The sequence below is a fragment of the Nannospalax galili genome, unplaced genomic scaffold, assembly GCF_000622305.1.
Source record: "Nannospalax galili isolate Female #2095 unplaced genomic scaffold, S.galili_v1.0 scaffold228, whole genome shotgun sequence".
Lineage (NCBI taxonomy): Eukaryota > Metazoa > Chordata > Mammalia > Rodentia > Spalacidae > Nannospalax > Nannospalax galili.
In genome coordinates this window covers 134,877-152,197 of record NW_008357924.1, presented here as the reverse complement: position 1 = coordinate 152,197, position 17,321 = coordinate 134,877, and the positions used below count along the sequence as shown (strand labels likewise).

At 43.9% G+C, this 17,321-nt stretch overlaps 1 protein-coding gene across 1 annotated transcript in view; it reads left to right on the top strand.

Moving 5' to 3' along the window:
* The window catches only part of Ctnnbl1 (catenin beta like 1), a 194,610-nt gene that overhangs the window by 119,605 nt on the left and 57,684 nt on the right, over window positions 1–17,321 (top strand). Inside the window, exon 11 of the mRNA XM_008855665.2 lies at window positions 1,587–1,768. Coding sequence (XP_008853887.1) covers window positions 1,587–1,768 — 182 coding nt within the window. The remainder of the gene's footprint in view (window positions 1–1,586; window positions 1,769–17,321) is intronic.

The window sequence follows — 17,321 nt, the reverse complement described above, 5'->3', positions numbered from 1 at the left end:
GTTTTATTATTTTTATTTTATGTGTGTGAGTATATTGCCTGCATGTATGTGAGTGCACCCGTGTCATGCAGTGCCACAGAGGTCAGAAGAGGGCTTTGGATTCCCCTGGAACTGGAGTTAAGGATGGTTCGTAGCTACCATGTGGGTGCTGGGAATTGAACCTGGGTCCTCTGTAAGAGCAGTTAGTGCTCTTAACCACTGAGCCATCTCTCCAGCCCCCATAAATATACTTTTTTAATTAGAAAAGATTTATGTTTTAATTCATGTGTATGTGCCTAGATGATTGTATGTATATCATGAACATACAAGAGCCTTTGGAGGCCAAAAGAGAGTATCAGATTTTTCTGGAACTGGAGTTACAAGCCATTGTGAACCACCCTCTGGTAATTGGGAGCCAAATCTGGGTCCTCTGCAAGAACAATAAGCAGTCTTACTGCTGAGCTATTTTTCCAGCCCTGATGATCTTAACTTACAGATTCCACTATTACAACTAATAAAAGTTTTAAGATACAAGGTCAATATAGAAAAATCTATTGTATTTCTCTATACTTTCGATGAACAGTCCAAAAATAAAGCAAAGAGAAAAAAATTGTCATGTGTGTAGTACCCGTGGAGGCCAGAAAAGGGTGTCTGATTCCCTGGAACTGGAGTTATCGATGGTTGTTAGCTACCATGTGAATACTAGAAACCGAACCTGGGTCCTCTGCAAGAACAGCAAGTAACAACAAGTGCTCCTAACTGTTGAGCCATCTCTCTGGTCCTCCCCTCCTCCCCCTGCCCCATGAAAACTTATATATGATACTTATACCAACGTTGTTCATAATATAAAAAAAGGGAAAAAACCCCAAATGTCCACCAATATATAAATCAGCCAATAGTGGGATATCCATATAACGATAGCTAAAACCGTAAAATGGGAATGAAATGCTGACATGCTAGAGCATGAGTCAACCCTGGAAACATTATGCCAAGTCACAGAGACCACGTATAATAGGATTTACTTGAAATGTCTAGAGTAAGCAAGTCTATGGACAAAGCACAGATCTGTAGCTGCTTAAAACTGCAGAGATGCGTTATAGCCAGAGGGCACATGGTTCCTCCACAGAGTAATGGAAATGTTCTAGAATTGATTGTGGTGATGAGTACATATATATGAATATACTAAAATCCATTGAGTTGTACATTTTAAATGGACAAATTAATTGATATATGGATTACATCTTGATAAAGCTGTTAAAGAGAAAATGAACAGTACATCATCTGAAACCCACTATTTGATCCGCTTCAAGTCTTTGTAATACATTTTCCCTGCATAACTGTCACAGTGCTTCATATGGAATTTTGAATATTACCTTTTATACCCAGAAGAACCTCTTCTTCCTATTCCAGAGTCTCCTAACTATGAACATGTATGCAGCATTCTCTTTAGCTAGATCATATTGTAACTGTGGGCATTTAGATTGTTTTGTTTTTATTTTGGATTTTTTTCTTTTTTCCCCCTATTAGAATTAGTTTATTTATTTATTTTTTAAAGAACACTAGAATTTCCTGTGAAATGCTTTCTGTGAAACATCTTTTGTTTGTAGGGAAAAGAAGATCTCCCGAAGCAGTGCCTTGAAAGTGCTGGACCATGCCATGATTGGGCCCGAGGGCACAGACAATTGCCATAAGTTTGTTGACATTCTTGGCTTACGAACCATCTTCCCACTCTTTATGAAATCTCCCAGGAAGATCAAGAAAGTGGGAACCACTGAGAAGGAACACGAAGGTAGGGTTCTCGGGGGACACTGGTGGAGGTGCGGATAAATCATGGTGAGGAAGAGTGTCTTCACTTTTCTGTTTTCTGATTGCCCCGCATCCACAGCAGCCCAGAGAGCAAGGGTGACCACTGGCCTTCGTCACCCCCATTCTGTGCTTGTTTGAATCCTGGAGGATCCATTTCCCTCTGGCCTGTTAATAAGCATGTGTGAGGGTTTTGTTTTCTTTGCTGTAATTTGTGGAGAGGTGTCTCTCTGATGGAAGACCCTTTTGAAAAGAGTAATGAGGTGGCAACACATGTCACCTCCAGAGTGGTGCTTTCATGTATTTCTGTATTAAAGTATGATTCCGCCAACATCAGGAATTGCTGGAATAAACTATTTACAGCCCGGGTTCCCCTTTTTATATCTCTCCTCCCTGATGGTGCACACTCCCAGCAAAATGCCACTGTGAATTGCGATGCTGTAACCAGAGTAGTTACCGCCAGGCCAGTATCTGCCTACTATTGTCTGGTGGCCTGCTGAGTCCCACCCCCAGTAAATAGCCGCAGTGCAATCTGGCAGGCTGGGGATTTATGGGCATTGACAGCTCTGCTGGAGGCTAGCAGATACTTACACCCAAGAATTTACATGGTCGGATGGCTATTTTAAAGTGCGGGAGGAATGGGAGGTGCTGTGTATGAGAGAGGAGGGAAACCTGAGTTGCTAGGCCAGCTAGTCTTGGAAGGATCATGTGTCCCATGGTTTGGGTGACTTTCTCCTCACTGATTGGTAGAGTTGGCCTATCCCTTGCATCCCTGGCTCTTCTCAGAGTTTGAGGGCTCCTTTCTATGTCTCAAATTGACTTGGCTTTGTCTCTCCCAACTTGAAGTGGCTGGAAGGATGGTGGTGTGACCTGTGTTCAGAGATCACCTCCAGTGATCAGATAACTCTCCAGAGGCAACAGAAAACCTGGTGGCAGCAGGGAAAGGCCAGCACTCCAGAGGTCTCAGAGCAGGTAGACACCTCATCTGACTGGGGTCAGATATTGACCAAGCTAGCTGTAAACATGTTAACCCCATTGCTGGCTCTTTACTTTCCCTGGTGGAAACTCAGCAGAAAGAGATCCTGGGAGAAGAAATAGAGGGCAGAGTTATGCTAGAGCTAGATCTGGATCAGTTCTGTAGCAGTCACTGCTCACTGCAGACCCTCTAGGTTCCAGCCCTGCTGTGTTATTTGCCATCTTATTTAGGCTTCACAACCTGTGGAAAAGATGGTGGTGTCCTTGGTTATTCAGAGGAAGAAGTCAGCTGACACAGGGACCAAGCTGTGGTTCAGCTACCCAACAATGTGTGACTTTTTGTGTCTGTATGTGGTGAGGAGGGGGGATGGGACATATGTATGCAGCTGTGGGTGGGTGTGTACATGTGAAGGCCAGGGACAACTTTGGATGTCATTCCTTGGGAGCCATCTACCTTGTTTTTTGAGACAGGTTCTCTCATCAGCCTTGGGCTAGACTAACTGGCCAGTGAGTCCTAGGGTTCCTTCTCTCTCCGTTACCCCAGTGCTGGGATTGCAGGTACATGCCACCCTGCCCAGCTGTTTTATGTGGATTCTGGGGACCAAACTCAGGTCCTTATGCCTGCATAGCAAGCACTCTACCACCTGAGCTACCCTCTAATCTCCAGCCCCAGCTGTGTGACTTTAGGCCCCTAGATTACATTTCCTGGTCTATAAAATAAGAGAGAGAAAGAGATTAATGAACTAGAAGCTGTAACGTTTGAGCCTTTAGTTCCTGAGGCCCAGTCCCTAGTTATCAAGGCTGCTCTGTAAGCCAGCAGACTCCAGGAGGATGGCTGTGGCAACTGAGAGACTTGACACTGTGCTTTGAGCATGCGTGGAGAGAAGCTGAAGGAAAACAGCCCTGAGCCAACTTTTGCTTGTGTGCATGGTTCTGAGAAGAGGAAGAAGTGACAGATTCAGTGAGCAGCTGTTTTCCTGCTGAAAAACGTGCCCGGTGGCGTGCTGGTGACAGTACATTGGCTTTAGAGTGCTTGCATTAGGAATTTGATAACACTGTATTAGTGAAGGCAATGGCTTGGTAACACAGCTCCTAGAAGGCATGTTGGGCTATAATGGCTGGTGAGGGTAAGCTCTGCATTCCACACACAGCCGCACCCAGGAGCAGAAGGGAACCCCCAAGGAAACAGCACTGCCCTGTGCCTCCTGCTATCCACCAGCTGCTGAACTGTGGCCAAACCAGCCCTTGGGGTGTCAATGGCAGGAGGAGGTTGGTCAGGGCACATCGTGCTAGGTTTCTTTGTCCTGGCTTGTCCTCAAGGTAAGTTCTGTGCTCTCAGTTGCTATCTGTGTGCCCTTCTGATACAAGGGCACCAGGTTTGTATGCTACGCCAGAGCACACTGGCCTATGGACTGTCAGGAATGTTTGTGACCAGGCCCAGCTCGTTCCTGCCCTCACGTTTCCATGGTGCCACCTCCTCCACTGCAGTAGTTTGCTGTCAACTGTTTATGGCCACTGTTTATCATCCTTCATATCTTAGGATGTCATTTTCTCAGGAAGTATATGCCCCCTGAACCAGGACAGAGCCTCCTATTTAATGGATCTTGGTCCTAGGACTTGACTTCTTAGCACCTGACATTGTAGAACCAGTAGACTCCTCATCCCTGGGCCCCTCTGCCTAGCATGATGCTTGGCATATAGCAGATGCACAATGAATGTTTAGTGGCTACATAAATTATCAATTCCCTCCCCGAAAGAGTTCGTTGAGATCAGTTGTGGACTTGAGCCTCTCCACAGAACCATGCAAGGCTGAACTGTAGCTGACCTTGATAGTCAGTCATATGTAAGTAAGAAGTAAGAACTCTTTCATCCAGCTCCTTTGGAAGCAGAAATTAGGGATTTGCTAAGCACATTTGACTTTGTCACATTGGCTTAGACATGATGGCCAAAATACCCGCTCTGTATCCACACCCTCAAGGGCCCTGTATGCATAGAAGTTCTAGGTGAGGCTTGCCGAGGACAAGCTTGTTTCAGTGATCCAAATCCTAATTAAGCATCATGGCAGAGAGCTGATTTCTCAGCCTTGAAGCTGCCCTGTATTTCCCCATTTTCTTTCTGAGTACCTTTGGGCTTGTCACATATCCTGGTTGGCTTCTTTAAGTCCATTCTGGTGCACTCTCTGCCTCTGTCACCTCAGGACCTAAGTTACTACAGTGGCAGGCTTGGGGTGATACAGGTGGATACCCTACTTATCAACTCAGTGATCTTGGGCAAATTCCTAAGTTCTCTGAGCCTCCGTTGCTTCAACTGTAAAATAGTAAGACTAGAATCTGCCACACAGGGTATTTATGAGGTCAGGTGAAATTACACACATAGTGAGACTACCACACTGATGGGCTCTGCGTGCTCCTGTTGGTTCCTCCCAACTGTGGATTGAAAATAAGTGAGAAACAAGAATTGGCTGTACTGAGCATGTGTAGACTCTTTAGGGTGCGTGCTTTATTCCTCAGGCAATGCAGTGTAACATATAGCATTTACATTGCATCAGGCATTGTAAGTGATTAGAGGTGATTTAAAGAATAAGGAAGGATGTTCCTTGATTATATGCATACCATATTATATAAAGGATTTTGGCATCTGGAGATTCTGGTATCTGTGGTGGGCCCTGAGATCAATCTTCCTAAGAGATGGCTTTCTATGCCAAAAATAGATGCAAGAATCAAAAAGTCACCTTTGAAAAGCATTAATTAGTTCCTTAGTAAGTCTGTCTCCAGTTCTGCCCACGCTGGCCTTGGTCACAAGCCCTTCCTTTCTACAGGTTATGAGGAGGGCTTGACAATGACAGGGTTGTAGTATATGCATGAGTGTATTTGTACCGCAAGTGACATGTATGGAGATGCATGTGGAAGCCAGAGGTCAATGTCTTAGTCTGTCTCCACCTTAATTTTTGAGACAGGGTCTCTCACTGAACCTAGAGCTTATGGATTCCACAAGACTAGCTGGCTAGTGAGGTCCAGGGAGCCTCTTGTCTCTGCCTCCCCAGTGCTGGGATTATAGGCATGCCTGTAATTACAATCACCATGCCTGACTTTTTACTTAGGTGTTGGGGATCTGAACTCAGGTCCTCAGGCATGGCAAGCACTTTACCAACTGAGCCATCTCCCTAGCCCCGAGGCAAACTCCTTTTGTTTGTTTGTTTGTTTGGTTGGTTGGTTGGTTGGTTGGTTTTGTTTTGTTTTGGCTTGGTTTTTGTTTGTTTTCTGAGATAGGGTCTTCTTACTCTGTAGCCCCCAGATGGCCTAGAACTTGCTGTGTAGACCAGGTTAGCCTCAAACTCATAGAGTGCTGCCTCCAGAGTGCTAGGATTAAAGGTGTGCACCATAATGCCCGGCAGCAAACTATTTCTTGATAGGGAGCTTAGCAGTTGTGCCACACTGAATAGTGAAGTGTCATAAAACAGCTGTGGCCCCCCAGCCAATACAAGGGGTAAGAAAGAACTTCTAGACTGAGGTGACTTCAGAGAGGAGGGGAAAAGCAAAACTGCCCTTATAACCTAGAATTGCTGGTAACTGAATTCCTCTTTCACGAGTTGTGGTAGTGAAGGAAAAGAATTATTGTAATTGAAATCCATTCAGGTTTGCATAATAAACCTTCAGAAATAGATCTGGGGAAGCACTTAGCGTGGGGGATGGGCTGGAAAGAAACTGCTTGCCCTTGGGTGCAGTCACACGTCTGGCTGCCTCCCTGGATTTATAAAGAATAGCACAGTGTATTTTGTCTCCTTGGTATTAACTACTTCAAGCACAGGAGGGGAGAAGAAAAGAGCTGGGATCCAGAAATGGCATCTGACCTTTACTTCCCGCCGCTCTCTTAAATTCTTATTAAAATAGGTCCAATTTTCCTCGTATTGCCTCATTAGGTAGGTGAGTTATTGAGTTTGTAGCCGTTCTAGTTAATTGCGCTGTTTTAACATGGTTCCCCTGGAGGCCGTTAAGAGCTTTGAGGGGGTGAGCTCCGTGAGCCATGTGGGTGTGTGGTGCACATGCTGGGCAATCGCACGTATTTCCACCTTATCCACAGTGACAGCGGTTGATAGCAGGTCAGCACTTTGAAGAAGACTTTTCTGTCATTAGGGAAGAATTGTAAGCAACTCTGGTGGATTCCCCATGTCAGGAAACATGTCATTGCTTTGGGCCTGACCTCCTGGACATGTAACATGGCAAAAGAGGAGGCCACAGTTCCCATGCCACCCACCAGAGCCCGCCAGGGTTACAAGAGAGAAGAGGTGTGGCTTCTCTACAGTCAGACAGGAAGGGAGTTTACTCATCAGAGGAAAAAAGAAAGAGGGCATGATGGCGTGCCATCATTTGGTGCCAGCTTTGAATGGTGCTCACAATATGGTAAGAATATAACATGGGTTCTGGCAGGTCCCATTCAGAAAGGGAAGACAGTGGAGTGTCAGTCAGCTCTTCCCAGGGTCCCTCCCCAGATTCCCTGCTGCTGCCTTTCCCTCGGGCTTCTTTCTTTCTCACAGGGATCAGAGGTATCTTTCACTCCTAACACCAGCTGGGGGTATCCCCTCAACGACATTCTTTGGCTCCCCAATCTTCAGCCTTGTCTCTCTCCCAAGCTCTAGTTGGCATAGCTAATCACCAGCAGATACTCCCACATAATCAGCCTTATTCTGTTCAAAAGCAGACCTGTTCCTTCCCTATCCCAATGTTTTCTGTTCCTGCTACCCATAAGCAACCCCACCCTCTACCTGCCAGCCACAGCAGAAACTTAACTCTAAGATCCCCTGCTTGTAACTGACCTTAGACCCTGTGAATTTTACATTATAAAAGTCTCCGATGAGCTCTCTCCACTGGCACCATCTTTGCTCATATCACCACTCTGAACTTCTCTGTAGCCCTGGTAACTTGTCTCCTTGAACCTAGTTCTTGGGTCCTCCAAGGTCTCAAATGAGAGAGACACTCCCTGCCTTCAACAGACTTCCAGTTTAAGGCATTGAGTAAAAGCATGTTTGCAGATATATACCACAAAACTCTATTAGCAATTACAAAGACATACCATACAAGAATGCTTCATTTTAAAAGATAACAAGAGAGCCAGCCCCTTAGAGAGGAAGACGCTTGTAGTGGAAAGGAGATAGTGACGCAGGCTGAAAACAAAGGGTGCTGGACCATCAGCTCCTTCATTGTCCCTGTGCGCAGCATCTGCAGGAAGACCTTAATACACATATCACTTTTGAACCTTATAACAGTCCTTCAAGGTGAGGGTTAGTTCTCATTCTAAGCGTAGGGAGACTTTGAACCTCCATGAAATCATGACCAGATCATTTAGTGGGTAGATGACTGAACCAGGACTCAGACTCCCTCAGGTTTTCTGATCATAAACCTCATTTCACAAAATCATTGGCATTTGCTCTTATGAGCCCAACCAACTTGCTCATTTGTAGATTGCTAGGGTAGTTATAAAAATTCTTTTGTTGTTATTATTGTTAATATTTAATTTTTTATTGTGTGTATGTCTATGTATGTGTGGTACCTGCAGAGACCAGGGACATCAGGTGCCCTGTAGCTGTAGTTATAAGCACTTGTAAACCTCCCTATGCAGGTGCTGGGAATTGAACTCAAGTCCTCTGCCAGAGCAGTTCATTTTCTTAACCACCGAGCCATCACTCTAGTCTCATGATAAAAGTTTGTAATCACAAGACCTTGGTTATATGTAATCTTGGTGTTTTGACAAGTCATCGTGGTGATAGGGACTCCTATTTAGCTGTTTTCATTTTGAATATGAACTGTTCCCCACAGGCTTGCATGTTAAAAGCTTGGTCACTTAGCTAATGGCTCTATTTTGGAAACTTGAGGAGATGGGGCCTGGTTGGAGGAAGTAAGTTACTGGAGCAATATTCTTTGACCCTAAACCTTGTTCCTGGTTCTTTCCTGGCTCTTTCTGCTTCCCTGCCACCAAAAAGTGACAACTTTGTTCCACCACCCCTTCCACCATGGTGTGTTCCCTCAACACTGACCCAGAGTCAACCAGTGTGGACCAAAGCCTCTGAAACTATGAGCCAAAATAACTCCTTGACCTGTTTATCGCAGGTATTTTGTCACAGCTGCAAAAAGTTTTAAGACCTTATTCTTTAAATCGCACAATTTATGAGGAGCAAATGGCTGTGATTTGGTGAAATGGTTGTCCTGTTACAGTGTTTGGTGTATAGCAGGCACTTAATACATATTAGGTGAATTCATAAATAAATTTATGTAAAACCTACACACTGTATACTGGCTACCCTCAAGATTGGACCCATTATTCCAATGCATCGTTGAATTCATATTTCTTACACAGGATCTGATTTGTGATTCTACTGTACAGAGCTGCTGTTTCTGGCCATACAGCATCCCACACAGTTTGTCTCCTAATTTCTAAGAGCACTACTCACCTTCTTTAAATATTATAAGGACTGAGGAGACCAGTGCAAGTGTAACATGGTGCATGGTCTTCTAAGTGTTAACTGGAGGATCATTGTTTAATACTGACCTGGGAAGTGTTGTGCTAGAGCAGAGCTGCTTATGTTTTTATTCCCAATCACAATCCCTCTTCACCCAAGAAATATTTATTCAGCCTGGGTCGATAGGTATATAAAATAGGTATAAAACTCAACATTTGGGCCTGGAGATATGGCTCAGCGGTTAAGAGTGCTTGCTGCTCTTGCAGAGGACCAAAGTTTGGTTCTAGCACCCACATCAGACAGGCAGGTCACAACTCATCTCCAGGGCATCCCATACCCTCTTCTGGCCCCATCTCCTCAAGTTTCCAAAATAGAGCCATTAGCTAAGTGACCAAGCTTTTAACATGCAAGCCTGTGGGGAACAGTTCATATTCAAAATGAAAACAGCTAAATAGGAGTCCCTATCACCACGATGACTTGTCAAAACACCAAGATTACATATAACCAAGGTCTTGTGATTACAAACTTTTATCATGAGACTAGAGTGATGGCTCGGTGGTTAAGAAAATGTACTGCTCTGGCAGAGGACTTGAGTTCAATTCCCAGCACCTGCATAGGGAGGTTTACAAGTGCTTATAACTACAGCTACAGGGCACCTGATGTCCCTGGTCTCTGCAGGTACCTGCATATTCTCCCTCACCCCCAGGACACCTGTATATTCTCTCTCTCTCTCTCTCTCTCTCTCTCTCTCTCTCTCTCTCTCACATGCACACATACATGCACACACAAAAAAAATAACAAATTTTAAGTCAACATTTATTGATATTAAATCATAAAGAATTTTATTTTAAAGCAATTTTGATTTACATTTAGCTTTACCATTTATTATAGATAAAAACAAATTTGCATACTAATGAGATGGGAATGGATCTTGGCTGAATATTTAATACTGAAGGATGTAGAGCATCTTCAGAGTTTAGGTTTCACCAGTGTTGAGAACTCTTCACATAAATACATAGCGCAAAATGGCAGAAGGTTTAGGTCTGTTTCAGGAACTCTTGAAAATTCTGTCCTGATCCCAAGCCAAAATTCACTTTATGATTTTTATTTTATGGAACTCTAGTCGTAACTCAAACAGCAATTTTTAATATCAAACATTCTAACACAAAATATACACTAAATACATGCTGAGGAATGACAGGAAAATATTAAAAAGCTTTATTTTCCATAATTAAACCATCATGTTTCAATAAGAGCAGAAAACTTTGTATGTACAGTAAAAACACTACGTCTGATTTTTAAAAAAAACACTGCAGTTGATAGTGAACAATAGTCTCAAGTCTGAGCTAAGGTATTTGAGGCAGTGTTTGTTACAGGTGCTGCGTGATGTGATGGAACTCATGCAAAGTACGCATACTGTATGTCATTCTCATAGCAGTGAGGGGAGGGACAGTAGGCAGAAACATGTTTACTAGTTATTGTGACATGAAAGATTAAGATCACAGCTTTGGAATGAGGTTTGAGCTGGTGTTGTGGTCCTGTTGCTTGTCCTGTCTGGGAAAGCTGTTTAGCCTTTCTGTGTCTGTAGTTCCTCAGTTGTAAAGTTAGAACAGTATTAAGATCTATCTCATCGGGTAGCAAGAATACTAAAAGAAATAATACACAGCAAGTGCTGAATACAGAGGCAAGGGAGATGACTCAGCAGATAAAGCACTTTGCACAAGTATGAGGACCAGAATTTGATCTCCAGAACCCATATAAAAGTCAGGCAACTGGGGTGGCTGCCTCTAATCCCAGCTCTCAGCAGGTAAAGCTGAGAACTTTGGGGCAAGCTGACTAGCTAGATTAGCTGGAATCAGTTCCAGGTTCAAGGAGAGACAGTGCCTCAATAAATGAAGGGGAGAGCAATGGAAGAAGTATCCTGGTGTCAACTTCAGACCTCCACAAACATGCACATGTACCTACATACACCTATATATGGCCCCACACAAACATGCGCATACACAGATGCACATACACACAAAGTGCTAAATACAGTCTCAATTTCATTGGTATTAGTGGTTGGGATAAGGATGGTCTCTCATTGTGTTCTTTCTTCTACTCTCTTGGTAGTTTAAGAAGTATATGCCTGCCAGGCATGGTGGCACACGCCTTTAATCCCAGCACTCGCCTTTAATCTGAACACTGAGGAGGTAGGGCAGGCCGATCTCTGTGAATTTGAGGCCAGGCTGGTCTCCATAGCGAATCCAGGCCATCTAGGGCTACAGGGAGACCCTGTCTCAAAAAGACCGAAAAAAAAAAAAGTACATGCCTGAAGACTTTGGCTTCCTAGAGATGGACTGTATGTGTGCCCATTCTATGTGGAACCTAAGACTTTTCCAGAGCGAATATACCAGGAAGCCCCAGGTCTCCACTTTTCTATATAACCCATACCAAAGATTGCAAGCTCAACTCCATTTGCCTCCGTTTTTATATTCCCCAAGCTTAAAAATCCCAAGTTAGTTATAGTAGTCAGAACAGTGAACGAGTATAGACAGTGCTTAGTTTTATTAGTGACATTAAGCCATGTACTAATGGGCACTTTATGTTAAACAAGGATTAAAAATGTCTTGCTGTTTATTGTTGCTATAAGAAAACCTTATAACTGAACACTTTCTGGCTCAGTTCTTCTGGCTCTGTCCTTCCAGTGCTTGTCTCACTCTGACCTTGGATGAAAAAACCAAGAGATGCCAAAACAAGTACCAAGCTTGGAGTTGGGGCTCTTCCTCAGGCACGGGGGGATTCGGAGCATTGCAGTCTAGCTTGCTAACTGGTTCTAGTCATTCAGGATTTGCCCATGGGTCTCTCCCAAGTACAGCACAGCACTCTCATTTGCCCTGGGGAAGACAGAGAGAAGGGGCGCTCACCACTCTATGGGCAGTGCTTGTCATTGGAGAGAAGAGGAGACAGGTTCCCCATTAACAGACACAGGCCCTTACAGATGTCCATGCTATATGTATTAGGCATTTCTAGCTTCTTTTTGCTGATGAATCTTAGAGAGTTTGTCAGTTACCAAGAACCCCTTAACAAGTAAGTGACAGGTGCAGAATTTGAGCTGAGGTCGGCTTCTAACATCTCTTCCAGCACCAAGGTAGCTGCAGGGTCTTGGGTTGGTGGTTCAGAAGCAACACCAGGTTGAGGGAAGATTGATTTTGCAGACAGGTGTGCCCGCTTTCAGATCCCAGCTGTACCCCCAAACTATCTAATGATCTTGGGCAAGTTATTTCTTCTCTCTGAACTTTGAATTCCTCCTCACTCTAGCAGGTCTGATAAAGCCCTGTCACCACCCACCCCTGCTGTTGTCCAAAGAGTAATGTCCTGAATATTCTATAGTCAGTCTCCAGGGGAGGGACTATAGTAACCACATGTTAGCATCCCTTCAAAATAGCCATCCCTATCTCTTCTACATTTCCTGTTCACATGTGGTGCAAACTCTTGCTTTTGTGGGCATAAGCCCAGCTGTGAACCAAGACTCTACCAAAAGGCTGGGTCATAACAGGAATTACCAGAGATGGGGCAGCCAGTTTATCACTGTGGCCTATAAACCTGCACTTCAAGAGTGATGTTGGCTATTGTAGTCGTGCCAGGTTCATTGCTGTCTGGGTGACATGCCAGCCTACTTTGTTTTGGTTTCAAGCTCCCGTTCTGGACTGCATTCACAGGGGTCACTTTCTATGGAAGGATGCCCCAAGGTAGGTTACCAGGGCTTCACTCATTCTTTATTAAGCAAACCATTAGTCATTGCTTTGCAGCAGGCTGGTGTTCTAGATGGAAGGTGAACAGGCTCACAGCCCAGGTTGTGAAACAGAAACATGCATCTGTGTCACATAGTGAAATGGAGGATGAATGAACTCAGAGCCCCCCCACAAAACAGACATAGACACCTGCATTTATATTGGTGGAAGGATGTTTAAAACATTGTTGTCACACAGGGGAGGGCTGTATATCTCACCTGGGTAGTAGGAGAAACAGGTGGAGATTAGTACCAGCCTCACCTTAGAAGTGTGGCCTCCTGAGCCACACTTTGGTAGAAGTTTGACAGTATGTCAGAGGAAAGCCGAGTGTAGAAAGGACGGAAGGGACAAGTTCAGTAAGTCTTAAAGTTGCCATCAGCATCATGTAGACCCTTGTCCAGTTCCCCATTCCAGCAATGTGCATAATGCCCCCAGACCCCCCACAACCCAGAGTGAGCTCTGAGGCTGTTCTGACCCCAGTCTTTGGTGAGTAGCTGTGGAAGGAGAGATTGGGTAGTTACACAAAACCAGACCTGGAAGGAGTCTGCTCAGCTCTTGCGAGGCCTGTCAGTAATCCTGAGACAGGGCATAAGACCATCCTGGAACCCAGTAAGTGTTCACTAGGCACTAGCTCTCACTGCTGTTTATAGTAGTAATTTTATTTCATACTAAAAAGAACCTCCCAAATTTTTACAGGTCACACGTTAATTTCACTTATTCAGTTACTTCATTAATTTCAGTTGTTTTGACCATTCAGCTAATTTAGCACAAATCCAATGTTGATGCTGAGGGCTCCGGGAGGGTGGGAGAGAGGCACTTACCATTCCCGTTTTCCTCTGTGCTTTTCATTTACCCAGTAAGAGTGTAGCTCTTATATGGCAGCATTTGGAGAATTCTTATTCTGGAAATAGAATTTTCTGCTGATGGATTTATAGTTTTGTCAATACAACTCTGATACTTTTCGTTTATAATCTTGATTAAATTTTATAGAAATGTTTTTGTTTAGAATCTTGATTAAATATCATAGAAATGGTTTAATGTATAATTATTGATAGATAAAAAGTAGCTGTATGACGAATAGGGTTGATCAGGAGAAAGCAGAGTTTATTAGCAAAGGGACACATGGGACAGATTCCCTTCCAGGCAGGGAAAATGTCTGCCCGGGGTTGTGAGCTGGGGTCTTTTAAAGGGGGAGGCTTCTGCTTCCTGTAGAAGATGGGAAGATGTATTTTTTTTTTAAGTTCGGTGGGGGGAAGTAGGAGAGCAGGACAGTTAAAACCTGTTCTCTTCAGAGATCAAACGGGAAGTTTGCTGTGTTGGCCAAACAGTGGAGAAAAGTCTGCTTCTCTTGACTTCAAAGACTAAGGTGCTTAGCCTTTTCTCAGGAGCTTGAGAAGTCTGTGAGACCTGTTGGTGAGGGGGGGTGGGGCTATCTGAACCTTAACATTCCAGCCTTGTGTTATAGGATAGGGGGTGCTGTTGTCATCTTGCTACTTCCTGCTGGACAGGGTTGACGTGGGGGGTGCTGATTAGGGGTCGATCACACAGCAGGGGTTCCCTTTCCATGCATCTCAACGGGGTTCTCGATGGTTGACAGGTGCTTGTATACATGTGGAGGGAAGGAAAGTAACAACTGATTAAAATTAGTATGAGAGTAAGAGTTAGTTTTTGGATTTTGGTCCTGAAAATGTCTGAAGAGGCAAGGAGCAATCATTGGCACCAAGGTAATAGCTCATTTTTCATTTTTTTCTTTTCTTCTGTCAAGGCTGAACTTGAGAGTGATGGACTCAGGATTTGTTTTCAGGCATTTTGATAGCTGTTGGAGTGGCTAGAATCAGTGTCAGTTACCTCTCAAAGGCTTCTAGATAGGGAGAGAAAACGAATTTAGCCATCATTTAATTTTTTAGGCTAGAACAATAGTGGGTTGCCACTCTTAGCTGTAGGTGGGCACTACAGTATTGCAGACCAAGATTTGAAGTCTTTATATCTGAGTAGTGTTGTCTTATTAGGAACAAAATCATCAATGAGAGATAATTGTCTAAATAACATAAGAACTTACGTCTAATGTCTGGGTTGTTAATCCCTTGAACCCTTAAAATATACTGATGACTTTAATTTTGGTTATACTTTCCTTTCGGGTGTTTAAGACCATACCGTTGGCCCAAATCAATTTATTTTTACTCTTAAGGTCATATGAGGATTTGGTCCTCAGGGGTTACATGGGTTTGGGGGAAGTCCCTGGCTCCTCAGGCTTTTCTTTTACCAGTTCCATCTACGTGAAAATAAGTCAAAAGGTCCTGCTTGACCGGGGTTCACTTGGAAGCATGGAGGAAATGTTTCCTCTGTGTTGACCCTCCTCTTTGCAGACTGGACACTGGTTCAAGTCCATCTTCTGGGGTCTCCATGGCCTCCCTGAACAAGAGGACAGGTGACTCTCCAAAGTTACAGGACATTTTGAGAGATGCTCCATAGAGCATCTCTTGATTGACCTTGGAGGGCCAGGAACAAAAATTTGTCCCTTTAAGTCCCTCTGACCAGATTAATATAGGCCTTAGAGTCTGGATACTAAACATCCAGCATGGTACATTAATTACCATGTGCTATGTAGATAGAGCTTGGGCAACATCCTTAAATAGACCTTGACTATTCATCATTAGACTTGTTGACTAAGCTGTGCCCTTAGAAATTTTAAGATTGTCTACACATTATCCTTGTCTCATCCTTGTTATATTGTAACAACCCTACACAGACCTTCATCACCTGTCCGCTCTCTCATTTCTCTGTCAATTCTGGAAATATCCAGCCATCATAATTTTCATACATAAATCCTTCTTTAAAAATATCTCCATTCTTACATCCTTCCAGCATCCTCCAATTTTCCATTTTCTTTTTTTTTTAATAACTATGAGACACAAAAACATTAACAAAGTTTTCATATGTTGTGAGAATTCTTTTTCTGGGGATACTAAGCAATGTTTTTCCCCTTTTAAGGTTGTAGTATCAAACCAGTGTTTGATTACATTAAAGTGCTTTGGGGGGGAAACCAATGAATTTACTGAGCTTACTTACAGAAATGACTTGAGGGGTTGCTGAGGTATATGAGTGACCTGAGAGTACTTACATTGGAAAGCCTTAACCCAGCATGGATCAAGCCTTCTCTTCCTAGCCTTTTTCAGATAATATACTTTAGTCCTCCCCAAACCCAGGAGACCATGTGATTAGGGCCACATTACATACAGTTGGCTGGGAAGAGCAGCTAGATACTCAGGTGAGGGCTACAGTTGGCTGGGAAGAGCAGCAGGATACTCAGGTGATGGTCCAATGACCCTGTTTACCACTCGTCCTTCAATTAAAGAATATGATAGTCAAGTCAACAAGTTTAATTGTGATGATTTTTGTTAGTGGACACAGCTGAAGTCATGAAGATGGTAATTATTTGACTCAGAAGAATGTGGTGTGTAGCATCATCTTATTAAAAGAACATGAAATCTCAATTATATACAAAGATAGTGTATTACCCGTGTACATATTGTGTTTTATAAGTTTTTAGGTAAATCTTTTACCTTATGTAGTATAGAGAGTGGTCTATGAAAACCTTGCTTTAGGTGGAAAAAAGTAATTGGTACATAGTTAAACATTATCGAATTGACGTTTACAACCTCTAGCATAATCAGTTAAGGAAAACTGTGCTATAACCCTGTTTAGACTTTATAACTGTTGAAGTGGGAGAGATGGGAGGGGTGTCCTGTCCATGGGGGGACGCAGGGGCAGGGGAATCGGAGGCAGGGTCTGGAATCAAAGTAGAAGTTAGATACAGGAGGGATAAATGGGTTATTTGAGCTAGAAGCCAGAATGGGGAGACTAGGGAATATTTGGCAAGGAGGTATTTAAGGTTTTGGATTTCCTCAAGTAGAGTTAGTGGAAGGAGAGTGGGTGATGGACTTAGAGTGGCACTGGAGAGGGGGAAGATTGTGGCGTGGAGAGGGAGTTCGAGTTGGAGAAAGGAGGAGAGATGGGTTGGTCCCTGGAATGGGAGGCAAGGGAGAGTATAGCAAGGGGAGAGCATGGGGGGACTTCGCTGTGCCTCAGGCTGGGGAGCAGGAGGAGGTTGGGAGTGGGCCCTAATCAGAGGCAGTTTATCAGTATGGTAGGATCAAAAGCTGAGGTGGAGGGGTGGGGGGGTGGAGGGGGAAGAGGCCCCCTGGTGGGTTGGGATCCCATGAAACTGTCTTAGCCAGAAGAACCTGATGGGAAGAACATGGAACCCAGAGGGCGGGATTAGCACGGAGATCAAAGGAAGCTTGGATGTATGGTAATTCCGACCGTTTGCCTTTACA